Source organism: Microcebus murinus, chromosome 12 (assembly GCF_040939455.1).
Source record: "Microcebus murinus isolate Inina chromosome 12, M.murinus_Inina_mat1.0, whole genome shotgun sequence".
Lineage (NCBI taxonomy): Eukaryota > Metazoa > Chordata > Mammalia > Primates > Cheirogaleidae > Microcebus > Microcebus murinus.
In genome coordinates this window covers 58,954,857-58,971,068 of record NC_134115.1, presented here as the reverse complement: position 1 = coordinate 58,971,068, position 16,212 = coordinate 58,954,857, and the positions used below count along the sequence as shown (strand labels likewise).

Below are 16,212 nucleotides of genomic sequence, written 5' to 3'. Positions count from 1 at the left end.
ACTCCCCTATGTCCCCCTTGTCCAGATTTTGTACTTTCGGAAGATCCCTAGGAGAGTAGAGCCAAGACCTCTAACTTTCCACCTGGAAGGCAATTCTGCCAATCATTGGTTCACTCATTCATTTATTTTTAAATTTATTCATCAAAACTTGCTTCTGCATTCATTTGATCGCCCATCCATCCATCCGTTGATTCATTCCATAAACAATCCTGCACCAGCACTGGTTGGGGCCTGACCCAGGAGGATGGATCCTGCCCCTGAGCCTCTTTCTCCAACTTTTCCACACCAATTACGATCTCTAAATAGACTCTGTGTAATTGGGTCTTTGGGACATCATCCCTGAAGCACCCCAAAGTGTCTAAACTGGGCACATTTCCTCTCTCCCTCTAAATCCCCTTGGGGATTGTGCGGTCCCTTGGCACACAGAGAGCTTTGAAAGGTGCCGCTGGCATTGGCCTGCCTGCTCCCCCGGAGGCTGTGGAGGTGTAGCTGGCTGCCCACAGGAAAACACCAGCCACTCTATTTCCTAATGCTACCAAACCTGTCACACTTCAGAGAACCCCACTGAGTTTGAAGCACTTTGTATAATTCTACCAAATTTTAAAAGATCCATTTAATTCTACTGAGTTGCAAGTACCTAATTGGATTTTACAAAAATCTAGGCAGGTTTTCACAGTTTGGAAAGCCGGGCCAGTGTGAAACCCTGTGTCCTGCCCACCAAGATCCCCTGCACAGAGGAGGCTCGTGCCGCTTTTGTACCCTGTGTCCCCTAGCTCCAGGCGGAGAAGGTCCCTGGTCTCAGATCCTCTGAAGTGTCCTCTAGGAAGCCAGGGACATGAATGGGAAGAGTCTGAAGGTAAGTGAGGAACGGGGATGCCGAGGCAGAGGAAGGGGTCAAGGGCTCTGAGAATTACTGTGGCCTTGGCTCCCCTCCAACTGACCATGCAATGCTGGGCAAGCCCCTTCCCCTCTCTGCACCTCAGTTTCCCCATGTATAACAAGAGGGTGATCTAGCTGATCTGTGAGACCCCTCCCAGTTCTGCCAGGGTGTCATCTAGGCTGAGACCAGCCCATGTGTGGCAGCCAGCTGCCCATTCCCAGTCTGCTTTAGCTGCAGGAAGTCACAGCGAGACAGGGAGAAGTTGGCTGTGCCAGGCTGGGAGACATCCTGCAGCACTCCCTCACTTGGCAGGGAGTGAGGGAGAGGGCACAAACTTGGGGCCAGGCAGCACAAAGGAGACAGCGCTCGGGGTGGCCTGGGAGAGGGAAAGGAAGGCTCCCTGGGCAAGGTGCCGTTCGAACTGGATTTTAGGTGGCATTTAGCCAGGAGAGAGGTAAAGGCAGAAAGGACACTGTGAACTCTGTAGACAAAGCTTCCTGGCCCTGCTCTGGGGACCAGAGTTCCAGAGCATCTGGTCACATCTGTCCTCCCTCCCTCTTCCCCCAGGTGCCAGTCCCCAGCTGAAGGAGAGAAGAAAGAGCCAGAGGACTCAAGTCCTTGGCAGGCGGGCTGGGAAGCAGACACCAGGCTGGTGTGTGACCCCTGCTCTCCCAGCTCACTCCAGTTGTCTCCCCCACTCAGACTGGTCCTTCCTAATGACGCCCCTGCAGCCCCTGCCTGGCCGTGGTCTCCATGCACCTCCTCCCAGGAATGAGACCATCTGCCTGGCCCCCTGAAGCCCCCTGAAGCCCCCTGGCCACGGGAAGGGCATGCACTACAGGTTCTGGGCGTGTGTGTAAGACAGAGCCACAGAGTGGTGCCTATGCACATGCACTCATGTGAATGACACACATGTACACACGTGAGCTTATGTGTGGCATATACACTCACAGGCACATGTGTACCTATATGTCACTGTCACAGAGGTGTCTGTGCATTCACATGTATGTGGGCATGTATGTGCTGACCATATGTGGGTGTATGCACATCCCAACAGGCACCCAGTGGCTACTGATGTCTCCTGGTGACTTTAGAGGATAAACAGTAGTATACGGAACCGTTCAGAGGAGGCTGTCGCCTGACCCCGTCACTGGGCTGCAGGGAAGGCACAATGCTGTCTCCGCCTCGCCCCAGCCCTGGCACCATGCCTGTCTCTGTTGGCACTCTGTTAAATGGGGGTAGCCTTCTAGGAACCCAGCTGAGTTTTCCAGAGATTTCCAGCTGTGCCTTGGGGAAAACTGGCAGCTCACACTCCTTCTGACCCCATGGTGACTCTGGTCACAGTCAAGTTGAGGCAAGACCTTCTATCTGAAGCCCCAGGACTAGATCAGAGACCTCCTTGCTGCACAATTGCCCTTAAGTCCCAGAGGTAGGTCTCAGTGTGTAGGGCTGAGCTCTGGAGAGGAAAGAGTATCCACAGGGGCCATGCAGCCTGGAACTTGATGGGTGCTGGAGGCCCAATGACACCCAGAGAGTCCACATCAAGAAGGATTTAGTAACCCTTTGAGTGGCCTGACAGCAAAAAAAAAAAAAGAAGAAGAAGAAGAAGAAGAAAAGTGTGTACATGTTAAAGCTTATGGACCTCTGATCCAGGCCATTGTTTCCCAAACTATGTTGATGCCTGCAGTAGATTAATGGGTATTCTGTGAAAGGGGGATGCATGGTCAAATAAGTTTGGGGAGCACAGGCTCTACACTGCCTTTGGAAAGTTACAGTACATTAGCATATTAAAGGCTCTGAGAAGTACTGCAGTAAAGAGCTTTATTGATTCATCCAGTGTTGCCTCAAATTGATTTTTTCAGATTGCCTGCTAACATTTCCATTAATGTTCTCTTAGGTAATGCTGATCTAAATCAATCCTCACTTTTCACATGGATAAACTGAGGCCTAGAGAGGGTCAGAGGATTGCCCAAAGTCATAGAGAGATGGTGTGGCAGCCATGGAAAAGACCCCAGCAATCTGCCCCTGTCCCAGAAGGGGCTCTGTGAGCTTCCCGCCGCCCTGCACCCTCTCTCCTTCCATCCCAGGTGCGCGTCCCTTCAGAACTCTTCAGCATGGAGCCGGTCAACAGGACGGGGGTGTCTGAGTTCTTTCTGAAAGGGTTCTCTGGCTACCCAGCCCTGGAGCACCTGCTCTTCCCTCTGTGCTCGGCCATGTACCTGGTGACCCTGCTGGGGAACACGGCCATCGTGGCGGTGAGCGTGCTGGACGCCCGCCTGCACACGCCCATGTACTTCTTCCTGGGCAACCTCTCCATCCTGGACATCTGCTACACCTCCACCTTCGTGCCCCTGATGCTGGTCCACCTCCTGTCATCCCGGAAGACCATCTCCTTCACTGGCTGTGCCGTCCAGATGTGCCTGAGCCTGGCCACGGGCTCCACGGAGTGCCTGCTGCTGGCCATCATGGCCTACGACCGCTACCTGGCCATCTGCCAGCCACTCAGGTACCCCGTGCTCATGAGCCGCTGGCTCTGTCTACTGCTGGCGGGCGCCGCCTGGGGCCTCTGCCTCCTCAAGTCGGTCACGGAGACAGTCATCGCCATGAGGCTGCCCTTCTGTGGCCACCGTGTGGTCAGTCACTTCACCTGCGAGATCCTGGCAGTGCTGAAGCTGGCATGTGGTGACACCTCGGTCAGCGAGGCCTTCCTGCTGGTGGGCGCCATCCTGCTGCTGCCCGTGCCGTTGACATTCATCTGCCTGTCCTACACGCTCATCCTGGCCACCATCCTGAGGGTGCCCTCGGCCACTGGGCGCCGCAAAGCTTTCTCCACCTGCTCGGCGCACCTGGCCGTGGTGCTGCTTTTCTACGGCACCGTCATCTTCATGTACATGAAGCCCAAGAGCAAGGAGGCCCACATCTCTGACGAGGTCTTCACCGTGCTCTACGCCGTGGTCACGCCCATGCTGAACCCCGTCATCTACAGCCTGCGGAACAAGGAGGTGAAAGAGGCCGCCAGGAAGGTGTGGGGCAGGGGGCGGGCCTCCAGGTGAGGGAGGGCGGCAGTGTGCACGGGTGGCCTCGGGTTAGGTGAGGCCGACACATGCCAAGGCCGGTGAGGACGGGGCAGGCCGAGTGCTCCAGGTGTAGCGTCCTCCTCCCAGAAAAAGGCAGCACACCAGGTCCCCAGTCCTGCCACAGAACAGCTCCCAAATCGCCCTCTGCTCCTGCCCCGCATCGCCCTTGGCCAGCACCACCCCCTGGGCCTTCAGCCCTGCCTCCTGCTGTCTCAGGACTCCAGTCTTTGCCCTCCCTCCAACCTGTGCCCCACGGGACTTCCAAAGGGAGCTTTAAAAAGCACATGTGATCATGTCACTCTTCTATTGAAACCTGCAGCGGCCCCTCCCTGCTCTCTGGACAAAGTGGAAGTTCTTCAGAGCAGAACCTGAGGCCCACATGGCTGGCCCTGCCTGACTCGCTCCCCAACCCCTCCTCACAGCCGCACAGCTGCCAAGCGTAGCCTCAGCATTCCCCGCGCAGCCCGACAGTCCCCACGCTGCCGCTCTGTGTGATTCTTGGTTCTCCAGACAGCAGCGGCCCAGCACACAACTCCATGTGTAACAGGACTGCCTGACTCTGCAGGCCCAGTGCAAACGTCACCTCCACCAGGGCCACCCATGTCGCTCCTCTCCCCATACCCTTCCTGTGTTCTTTGTTGTCAATGTTACTCCAAGAGCAAGGTTCCAAAGTCCAGCCCTGCCCAACCCCAGGCCCTGCACAGTTTTCCTAAAAAACCTAGAGAGGGTCAGAGGATTGCCCAAAGTCACAGAGAGAGGGTGTGGCAGCCATGGATGAGCACATCGATGTAGGGGTGACAATGGCAAGGCCTGGAGTCCTTCCCAAATCTGAGCTGAGCTGGGATGGAGCCTACAGATGGCAGGAAAGGCCACTGGAAGGTGACAGCAATGAGGCCAAGAATCCAAGGTTCACAGACTTGCCTGGCCGTGGGACACCAGTCCCCCAGAGCAGCCCAGGACCTGGAGCCCCCTTATCCCCACCCTTACTAGCAGCAGCAGCAGCTTCCAGTGCCCCCTGCCTGGCATCCAGGCCTCATGTGGCTTTGGGAGGCTTGCTCTATCTACCCCTCCTCATCCCATCCTCTGGGATCCCCATAGCTGCCTCTTCCGGGTGCTCAGCCTCTTCTCAGCTTTCCTTCCTCAAAACTCAGCAAGCACGAAGTGGAAATGAATTCAGATCCACAGAGCATTTCCATTCCCTGCCATGACCTGACCTCAGTGGCACCATCAGTGCAATGGGAGAGCTGGGCTTGGACTCCAGGCAGCAGTCTCACTCTCCTGCCCCGGCTGCAAGGAACAGCTGCCTTGTGAACCCTCAGTTCCCTCCCAGGCCTCCTCCTGCCTCCTCCGCTGGTGAGAACAGAGGCACAGAGGACAGCAGCAGGGCCCGAGGGCAGAGACACTCAAATCTCTCTGACCACGCCAGGCTGAAGGCTGTCAGCGGCCATGACATTCTGCAGGCCTTGGATACACAACAGGAGTTTGGACTTTATTCTGCAGGCGTTGGGAGTTTGTAATCAGATTTACTTTTAGTGAGGTCACTGATTAGATTCTGCGACAAAATATTAAGAAGAATTTTCTCCTCTGGGTGATGGGGTTATAGGTAACTACTATTATCTTAATTATTCTTTTCAATATTGTCCAATATTTCTACAATGTCCATGCCTTTGAACTTTAAAAATGTTATCCATTTTTAAGAAATGGAAGATCACCTTGCCCCAGAGTAGAGGACAGACGAGAAGGGCTCCAGCCTGAGGACAGGGAAGAGAGGGCGCTGCTGCAGTCACCCAGGCCCCGTGCGGCATGGCCAGGCAGGCGGTAGAAGACAGAGGGTGGCATCGAGCAAGGTACACTGGGGAGAGATATGCACATAGACATTTGGGAGACAGAGATATAATATTTGGGATGACAGTTGACCCTTGAACAACAAAGGTGTTAGGAGCACCAACCAACCCCTGTGCAGTCGAAAAATCCACGTATAACATTTGACTCCCCCAAAACTGAACTGCAAATGGCCAGCTGTTGACCAGAAGCCTCACCAAGAGCATAAACAATTAACATGTACATTGTATGTTATGTGTATTATATTCTGTATTCGTATGATAAAGTAATCTATAGAAAAGAAAATGTTATTAAGAAAATCATAAGGAAGAGAAGAATATATTTACTACTCATTAAGTGAAAGCAGATCATCCTAAAGGTCTTCATCCTTGTTGTCTTCACGTTGAGTGGGCAGAGGAGGAGGAGGAAGAGGAGGGCTTGGTCTTCCTGTCTCAGGGTGACAGCTCACCTGTGAGTTTTTTCCAATTGCCACAAATCTCCAAAAAATGTCCCCATATATTTATTGAAAAAAATATACATATAAGTGGGCCCGTGCAGTTCAAACCTGTGTTGCTCAAGGATCAACTTTATACATATCATACATGTAAAATAATATTGGGGAGATATAAAATTTGGGATTATAGAGGTGGATGAAGGAGAGCGAGGGCTGTGGGTTGATGCCTGGGTTTCTGGCTTGTCTGGGAGGATAAGATACAGGTGCCACCCACTGAGATGCTGAGATGGGAGAGATGACAGCAGCCATGGCGACAGGGGAGATGATGATTATGAGTTTGCCTTAGGCCTGTGGAGTTCGGGGTATCCGTGGGGTAGCAAAAGGGCAATGTTCTACGAGCAGATGGAAAATAGGTGGTAACAATCCTCCCATGTTTTACTTTGACCTGTGTTCTTGCTAAACATTCCAGAAAAAAAACGTAGTGTGATATGAAATTTTGCAGCTTCTGCTGCTTTATTTAAGACTGCTTTTTAGTCTCAAAACTGTGTCAAGTTGTTATTTTTTTATTGTGAAAGGACGGGAAGGAGAGGGAGAGGAGAGGAAAGGAAGGGAGTGAAGGAGAGAAGACAAGAAAAAATAAACCTGTGAAATCTCACTTGCCTGGCGACATCCCTGACTTAATGAAGTCCCTCACGTGTACACCTCACATCTCACACCTTACAAAGCAATGTACTTTCTCTAAGCTTTGATGAATCCGGGTCTTCACAGCATGCCTGGAAGGAGACGGCCCATTTCGCAGCCCAGACACCCAGGCCCGGAGCCCGTGGCATCCGAAGGGCAGGACTCCAGTGAGACCCAGTCTCCAGGTTCTCTGTCCAGCATTCTCCTGTGTCCGCCTCACCCCAGCAGGGCTCCCCTGGGGCAGGGCAAGGAACCTGGAGCCTCTAAAGCCCAGGTCCCACAGCTGCCAAACCTGCAACTTTGTGTGCTTGCAGAGTTTGAACTTTAAATTGGGCAGGGACTGCAAGGTCCCTGAGAGCAGGGTGCAAGCAGGCTGTCTACGCAGCAGGGGAGCAGGAGGCTGGTCCTCGGGACCCATGGGCCCTGGCCCAGCCCGGCACGTGCACCTACTGGTAATGAACTCAGCACCTCTAAGCCTCAGCTCAGCCCACCTAGCCCCAGCTTCCTACATACACTTAGGCCTCGGGCCAGGACGTGAGAGGTAAGGAGAATTCATCTGCCATGTTGATCATTCTCATGAGATCTTTTAAAAACATTCTTAAAATAGAATATTTTCTTGGGAAAGGGGACATCATATCATCTACCACTTACTATTTACCCATGTGCCAGCTCCGTGCCGAGAACTTTGCATGCTTCATCTCGCTGGATCCTCAAACTAAGCCCAGAAGGAAACACGATTACTCACATCATAGGTGAAAAGCTGAGGCTGAGAAAACTGAGCAAGCAGCAGGGCTGGGACTTGGACTCTGGTCAGTCTGACTCCAAGCCCTCCCTCGGCCCCTCCACCACACAGCCAGGAAGCGGTGAGGCAGGACCCAGGTCGAGGTATCTCTGGGAAGTTGTAACTGAAGCTTTCTTCTTGTTATGCCCCTTTCCTTTCTTTTAAAATAACTTATTTAAATACTTTAAAATAAGTATTAAATTGTTAAGATTGGATTTATCAGCCAATGAGATTGATATATTTACCCTGCAAAGTAACCCTAGGCCTTTCAGACCTCAGGTTGGAAGCTGCTAGAAAGATGTGAGGAAATGTGTCAGAGGTTACAGAGTACCAGAGGTCACCTAATTGAATGGCTCCATTTTCTCAGGAGAAACTTGACCAAGGTCATATAGCAGAGTAGGAACAATGGCGGAGAATCAAAGCTGGGTCCCCTCCCTCCAGGAGGGTCCCCAGGGCTCCTTCCCAGCGTCACTCCGCCTCCCAGGAGGTGTACAAGTGGGGAATGGAACTAGATGATTATTTTCAGAGACACTCATGTCCTGTCACTCTGTGACTCTGGTTTTCTAGAACATGACAGTGTGTGATGTTGACAGACAGATGCTAAAGCAGCTTTTTCAGTGTACTGGGAAATGCCACCGTGCCCAAATGCAGAGGTGCAACATTTCTAGTTCTCTTCCTTCTCAGCACGTGGTAGTGACAGTGGGCTGTGGGCAAACGTGACATATGTCACTTCTGGGTCAGAGTATTTAACTTCTGGTGCAAGATGCTCCAGTGTGTCCTTCCCTAGCATAATAACTGGTGATGTCCCAGATGGTAGAGCCTCCATCTGCCAGGGTCTCTGAGGAGAGCCCCCTGAAAACCCCCAATAGACATGTAGTATAAGGAAGAAATAAACCTTCATCATGTTGAGCTGCTAACATTGCAAGGTTGTGTGTTACTGCAGCATAACCTAGCCCATCCTGAGTGACTCACCGAGGGAACAGCAGCTGCTCCATGATGTCCCATCCTGTGCCCATGCTGCAGTCAAAGCTCTTGGCAAGCGGGCAGCATGGTATTATCTAGACACAGACTTATTTCTTTGGGGCCATAAGCCTGTGGTTTCATGGGCTAGCTTTAATTTCCATGAATGTGTTATGAGCAGACTCTTAAGTTGTGAGGAAACCCACCCCACTCCTAATGTTGCTCTTCAGAGAGAGCAGCTGTTACTACAGGTAGGAAACTGGAACCCCCAAAGCTCTCCGAGGAATCACAATGGCTGCACCATCCTGTCAGGGTGTGTGTATTGGAGACAGAAGGGGACATCGATCTCAAGGTAAGACATTGGTATCTGGATTTTTGGCAGAAGAACAGCACCAGATCAGTTCAATTCACGGTAATCACTGACAGTTCCTGGCTGTGGCTCCCCGGCCCATAATGAATCAGACACAGCCCTTCCACTGCAATAGCTCACAGCACAGAGAGAGACACACAACAAACTAACACAATGAAAAGCAGAATGAAAGGAACCTGCCCCAAAGCTGCATGCCCCTCCTCTTGCCAGGGAGGTCAGTTCTGTGGAAGCATCTGAGAAGGCTGCACAGAGAAGGTGGTGTGTGAGCTGAGCCTTGAAGGGTGAGGAGGACAGAAAGGCCACTCCAGCCTGAGGAAACTGACCAGGAGAGGGATGACCCTGGAGCGTGTGGGCTTTGTCTGAACAGTGTGGAGTGGCCTGGGGAGGCTGAGCGGGGAGCAGTGTGAGTCAGGAGGGCAGCCAGAGCCTGAGCACAGACACCCACAAATGCCTCCACCGCCCACTTGCTGTTTGGGAGAGAGGCAGGGGTGCTGGAGAGAAATGCAGACCCAGTGGTTTCCCAGCCTTCACCTGCTTGAAAACACCCCTACGCCTGTGTCCAGTGCCAGACTTTGAGATGAACATAGGTCTTTTTGTAACAACACACCCAGCAAAGACAAAGGCCTTATAGATCTTTCTAGATTTCAGGTTTTACTTGGTCTTTACATCCCACATTCAGATAGAATCTCAGAGGTCTACAACCCAGAGAGAGAAAGGGAGGTGTCCAAGGTAAGGAGAGAGTGAGTAGATATCGTACACCCCAGGAGGGCGGAAGCCACATGTCTCTGCTATGTTCCCAGCACCTAGTTCATAGTAGGCGCTCAATAACTATTTGTTGAATGAATAAATGAATGAGCCATCACACCTGGGCAATTCTTTATTTTTTTGCCAAACTTAAGCAGGAGAAACTCTACCTGTAAATGTTCACGTGGTGATTTAAAGTCGGGAACTAACCTGGATTAACCAACTGCCCCTGCATGTTCCAGACACTGTCCCCTCATAATTACCTTGATTCAGGGTAGAGGAAGGAAACCCGGCATAGGCTCTGGAGAAAGAGGGTGTCACAATAGACACTGGAGCCCTTGTCCAGGAGGTGGCTGGCTCAGATCCAGCAGGTACCTGTGGCTGAAGATGCAGTCTTCTATCTAGCTTGGTAGCAATCTGTTACTGCACCACCTAGGCAGCACTGCATGTGTGTGTCTCCTCTGAGCTACCCAGCATTCCCGATCTTCAAGGAGGAAACCGAGGCTCAGAGAGGCCAAGTGACTTGGTCAGTACCACAGGCTAGTTCGTGCTGAAGCCAGGAGGCAAAGTCGGGGTCTGGGGTCACGCATCTGATCTCTGTTGAGCGTCTGCCCTTGGCAGCACTCGCTGTGTGAGGGGCTGGGAGGAAGGAGGCAGAGTGCTGACCTCAAGGTGTAGCAGAGAAGACAGGTACACCACATGCCACACCGCGACATGGAGAGACCATCAAGGGCTGTGGGAGCACAAGAAGGGAGCAGGAAGCTCTGCAAGGGGGAAGAGGGAGAAGAAAGGAGACGCAGCACGGGCCCTGAAGAGTGAACAGGAACACCCCACCGGGGAAGGGAGGAGGACGTGCCTCCATCTTAGGCGAAGATGGAGAGCTGGAGAAAGACATGGTTTATTTAGAAGAGGGTGAGAACTGTGGCCCCTACAAATGGTGGATATGATTAGTCAGAAAGAATGAGAAAAAAAAAATCCAGCCCAGAAGGACAGGCAGGGCTCCATCACTATCACAGAAAATTGGCCTCGCAGTCAATCTAGGAAGTGGGCAGGGATGGGTGGAATTATATATTCTGAATGAGAAAAGCTCACGCTCAGCTCCTATTTCTCCCTCAGACCAGGGTCCACCTGGCCATGAGACAGCTTTCCAGTCCTAACAAGACTATTGTTCTTTGGGGACACTTGGGTTCCCTCCTGTGAACACCTAACATTGGCCTTTCCCTCAGAAGCAGTGAGACCAGCTCAGCAGGGCGATGGTGGCTGCCTAGGAGACACTTAAAGCCTCTTCCCATTCTTCCCTTTACAATTGATGACTGACCACGTCCCTGCCAGATTAGCGCCAGGCTTCCCTCCTTGTGTGGCATCATTGCCAATATCATTTATCCTAGAAAGCAATATGGAGGCCAAGAAGTGAGTCACTTGGCTTTCATGACCAGGGTTAAATCCTGTGACCAGTAACTCTATTATTAGGACATGTATGTTTTATTTTTTTATTTTTTTTTTTTTTTTTGAGACAGAGTCTCACTTTGTTGTCCAGGCTAGAGTGAGTGCCGTGGCGTCAGCCTAGCTCACAGCAACCTCAAACTCCTGGGCTCAAGCAATCCTCCTGCCTCAGCCTCCCGAGTAGCTGGGACTACAGGCATGCGCCACCATGCCCGGCTAATTTTTTATATATATATCAGTTGGCCAATTAATTTCTTTCTATTTATAGTAGAGACGGGGTCTCGCTCTTGCTCAGGCTGGTTTTGAACTCCTGACCTTGAGCAATCCGCCCGCCTCGGCCTCCCAAGAGCTAGGATTACAGGCGTGAGCCACAGCGCCCGGCCGACATGTATGTTTTGATGTCCTTTTTAAAAATCAATGAATAGTTTGTGATTCCTTAAGGAGAGATGACCAGAAGTCAGGCTAACATACCCTGTGGAGCTGAAATGCTCGACCTGCATGACCCAAAGGAACACTAGGTGAGCAGTATCCACCACGCACCCGCCTTCCAGAGCTAATCTCACCTAACTCAGGGAACGGGCCAGCACCTTTGGCAGGTCCACTCACCTTTCCTACTTCTGTAACCCCAGCACCTGAAATGATATCTAGCACAGGGTGAGCACTCAATAAATGTTCAGTGAATAAATGAACCTGAAATACTATGGGCATAATAATTCAGTCATATGAAGTCATAACTTAGAAAAGATGCTTCCTCTTGACAGCCAAGAACATTTTAGAGTCCAAAGGAGCAAATCAAACATGAATCCTACTCCGTTGTCTCCCCTGCGCCCTGGGGTGAGCAGAGGTGGGTCTAGGGGACTGGGATGTGCCCCATCCTCCCCTAGGTTTTTGCGAGCAGAACTGCAGAGCGGGGAGGGCCAGCTTGCAGACCTGACATCCTACTCTGTCCTTATACAGATGATGAAACCAGATTCCAGAAAGGGAGGCTGACCTGCTGCAGGTCACACATGCAGGTCGCCTGGCTTCCAGGCCAGCTAGAGACTTTTCCAAAAAGCTGAGTGGTCCAGATGGAAAGGGAGATAGGATGAGATGAGTGGAACTAACCAGACAGCTGTGACAGAATACGTCCTGCTGGGGCTACACGGGCACCGTAAGCTAGAGGCGGTCCTGTTTGTGCTGTGCCTGGGCATCTACTTGGTGAACGTGCTGGGCAACTCCCTTCTCATAGGGCTGAACATACTGGCCCCCCGCCTGCACAGCCCCATGTACTTCTTTCTCAGCAACCTCTCCCTCATGGACATCTGTGGCACCTCCTCCTTCGTTCCTCTCATGCTAGTCAACTTCCTGAAAGCCCGAAGGACCATCTCCTTCCCCGGCTGTGCCCTGCAGATGTACCTGACCCTAGCGCTAGGCTCCACAGAGTGCCTGCTCCTGGCTGTGATGGCGTATGACCGTTACGTAGCTATCTGCCAGCCACTTAGGTACCCAGAGCTCATGAGTGGGCAGAAATGCATGCAGATGGCAGTGCTGAGCTGGGAGACAGGCTTTGCCAACTCACTGCTGCAGTCGGTCCTTGCCTGGCGCCTCCCCTTCTGCAGCCACAGTGTCATCGACCACTTCTTCTGTGAGATCCTGGCAGTGCTAAAACTGGCCTGTGGGGACATCTCCCTCAATGCACTGACAATAATGGTGGCCACAGTTGTCCTGACGCTGGCCCCACTCCTGCTCATCTGCCTATCCTACATTTTCATCCTGGCTGCCATCCTCAGGGTACCCTCTGCCGCCGGCGCAAAGCCTTCTCCACCTGCTCGGCCCACCTCACGGTGGTGGTGATTTTCTATGGGACCATCTCCTTCATGTACTTCAAGCCCAAGGCCAAGGACCCCAGGTTGGATAAGATTATCGCATTGTTCTATGGGGTTGTGACACCCTCACTGAACCCCATCATCTACAGCCTAAGGAACGCAGAGGTAAAAGCTGCTGCCCTAGCTCTGCTGGGGGGCCGCCTGCTCTGCAGGAAAGCGCCCCACTGTCACTGCTGCTCTCCGTCTCTGTTAGTCAGCACGGGCTAGGTTACGCGGTGTCGTGACCTCAGATCTTCAGTGGCTTAAAGCCATCAAGGTTTGTTTCTCGCTCATGCTGCAGGGCCACACAAGGCTGGTTAGGGTTCTGCTCTGATCTGGGCTCTTCATCCCTCTGGAACTCAGGAGGACAAAGCAGCTACCATCTGGAACACTGCTGGTCACCATGACAGAAGGAAAAGGAGAGTAACAAAGCCTGCATGACTCTTAAATCTTCCACTCAGAGGTGCCACGTGTTACTTCCACTTACATGTCATGGGCTGACACAATGGCAACAGCAAGGCACATGACCACCTCTGACATCAAAGGGGAGGACAAGCACAGCTACTGTGTGTCTCGAATGAGGGAGAGAGAGGACGAAGAGCTCGGTGAACAGCCTAATGACCACCACACCATCCTCCAGAGTTGACCCAAGAGCTACTAGAGATTTCGCTTCCTTTTCCCCGACCGTACATCCTTCGTGGACCATCCTACACCCTTCATGTGGGCTGCTGCCAGGTTCATTGTCCCAAGCAAGCTTGGGTTAGCTCACCTGTGGTGGCTTTGTAGTACTGGGTCAACCAAACTAGGTTGAAGTGTGTGCTTCCCAGAATTCTCTTCCCAGTATGGGTCTGTGTTAGGGCTGACCAGAGAGATGCGTGCATGAGATGTGGAAGGCAAGAGTGAAACAGCACCACACACTGCGGGAGTGCTTGCATGCTGCTGCTAAGTTGCTGGCTCACCTTCCAAGTGCAGCCCGTCCAGTCCTCACCAGATCACCTCCTTCAACTGTCTGAGTCCTGGGTCAAGTGCAGCTTCATGACAAAAGGTGCCAGCTTCTCCTGCAGGTCGCCGGTGTTACTGAGATTGAAGGCGGGAGACCCAGACCAGGTTCTAGTCTGTCCTCCTGGGCTCTAGTTTGCCCTTACTCCCCTGCCTGCACATCCAGCCTTCCTTCCGGACTGCCAGCCCCGCTGACCTGCGGCAGCTCAGGCCCAAGCCCAAGTGCAGAGGTAGCAGCTTTGCACAGACTTCTCCAACTGCTACCATGACAGCATAGGCCTAATGTCAATAATAAACTCCTTAAATCACTCACAGTGGTTCTGCTACTTTGGTCAAACCCCATTGATTCATCACTCACTTGATCAAGAACCTTTGATGGCCCCCATTACCAAAGCATTAAGTTCACATTCTTCAGCTGAGTCATCAAGGCCCTCCGGAGAATCTGGCCCCACCTGCTTCTTCAGCCTGAATTTCCTCTACGCCCTTCACACTGGCCATCCCCTATGTCATCCACACCTCCCCCACCTCCATGTCTTTGCTGGTGTTGTTCTCAGATGACACCTGCGACCAGTTTTCAACCTACCCCTGACACCGTCTCTCTCACTCAACCTTTCCTGTCGCACTTCAAGATTGTTCTCTTTATATCCTACAGCACTTTGTCACGGCCTTTGACCCGATACCTATCCCATCCCGACTGGCATTCATGACATTTCACCACCACGTGAGCTCCTCAGGGCAGGACTCAGGCAGGTCTGACTCATGCCCGCAGCGCCCACAGAACTTTCGCTGTAGAAGGTTTGCTGAATGGAACTGTCACTTGGAAGCCCTCACATCATCACCATCTGGGGATTGAACCTTGTGCTGCTGAACACGCTCCAGGCAATTATAGGTGGTCAGGGGTCTTAGTTTAGTTGTGCATACAGACATGTGCAAGAGAGCAGCAATATCCACTGGCCAAAGCACCGTATTCAAGGCAGGCAGGGGTTGTTTGGATCCTGGGCTCTCACCCACGGAGTCAAGTCGGGAGACCAAGGATCCCTATTTTGGGAGCCAGGAGACCAGGGTTCCAGGCCTGGTTCAGCAGCTACGCCCACTTCCTGCACCCCCAGGAATCCCACAGGCACCTCAAACTGTCCAAAACTAAACTCATCATCCCCCCACCCAAAGTGGTGTCACCATCTCAAGGAATGGCACCATCACCCCCAAATCAGAAACATGGTGGTCATCCTAGACTTTCTATCGTACCTCATCACCCCATGGATCCAATCAGTGGCTAAGTCCTATAAAGTTCGTCTCCTAATAGCTCTTAAATTGGTTCCCTCCTCTCCACTGATATCTTGTTAATTAAGAAGCCATCACTATCCCCTTTCAAATATTACAACTGCTGTGTCACTGCACATTCGCCCTCCAAACTCTCCCCCAAATCTATATTCTCCCCAGCCATCAAAACACCAATCTGATCATGCTACTCTCCTGCTTAAATCTCCCCAGTGGCTCCTCATTACTGGCAGAATAAAGGCTAGACTGTCCCCATCTGTCCAAGCACAGTTGGCTATTTGCCTCCACCACCCCACTCCACACACACACACACACACACACATACACACACACACACACACACACACACACACACACACATACCCCGGACACAAAAGTTCCCTGAGTAAATATCAGTCTTTCCTTTCACTGCATCTGCCCCTTGCTGTTCCCTCCCCATGTCCAAACGCTTGGTGACCTTTAGTGACATATATTGGACACACATCACATACCAAGCTAGGCACTGTACTGAGTGTTCTGCTTTGCTGACTGGGGACAAGATGGAATGATGGAAATCTCAGGAGAGGGGTGCAATATGGGTGGATGCTGGTGACCACAGAGAGCAGTCCCAACATCTTGGCATTATGGCAACTTATTTAATCCTTATTCAAATGCCACCCCCCTTATAGGAAACCCCTTCTGACCCCTCCTCGCTGGGTGTGTCTCAGCTCTGTCTTCCCTCTTCAGTGCCTTCTGTACTGTGCTGACCCTGTCCTGAGTCCCAGCTATTCATGTTCAAGCATCCTAGTGACCTGGCTCTATACATCTTAATGCGATGGAATAGTATTTCTGGGATGGGAACATACACCCAGCCCATACCCCCTCGCTCCTTCTCACCATT

General features: G+C 52.1%; 1 protein-coding gene and 1 pseudogene across 1 annotated transcript; both read left to right on the top strand.

Moving 5' to 3' along the window:
* The first annotated feature begins 2,994 nt into the window (after window positions 1-2,994).
* LOC105874392 (olfactory receptor 13J1) lies at window positions 2,995-3,933 on the top strand. Its single transcript, XM_012770186.2, has one exon. It carries the CDS (start codon window positions 2,995-2,997, stop codon window positions 3,931-3,933), a length of 939 nt encoding a protein of 312 aa, XP_012625640.1.
* An 8,367-nt stretch (window positions 3,934-12,300) lies between these two features.
* Window positions 12,301-13,283, top strand: LOC105874297 (olfactory receptor 13C7-like; annotated as a pseudogene).
* Window positions 13,284-16,212: the final 2,929 nt, after the last annotated feature.

Bases quoted from the DNA above. Each gene is read 5' to 3' on its own strand.
- LOC105874392 (XM_012770186.2), top strand. From the start codon at position 2,995: ATGGAGCCGGTCAACAGGACGGGGGTGTCTGAGTTCTTTCTGAAAGGG.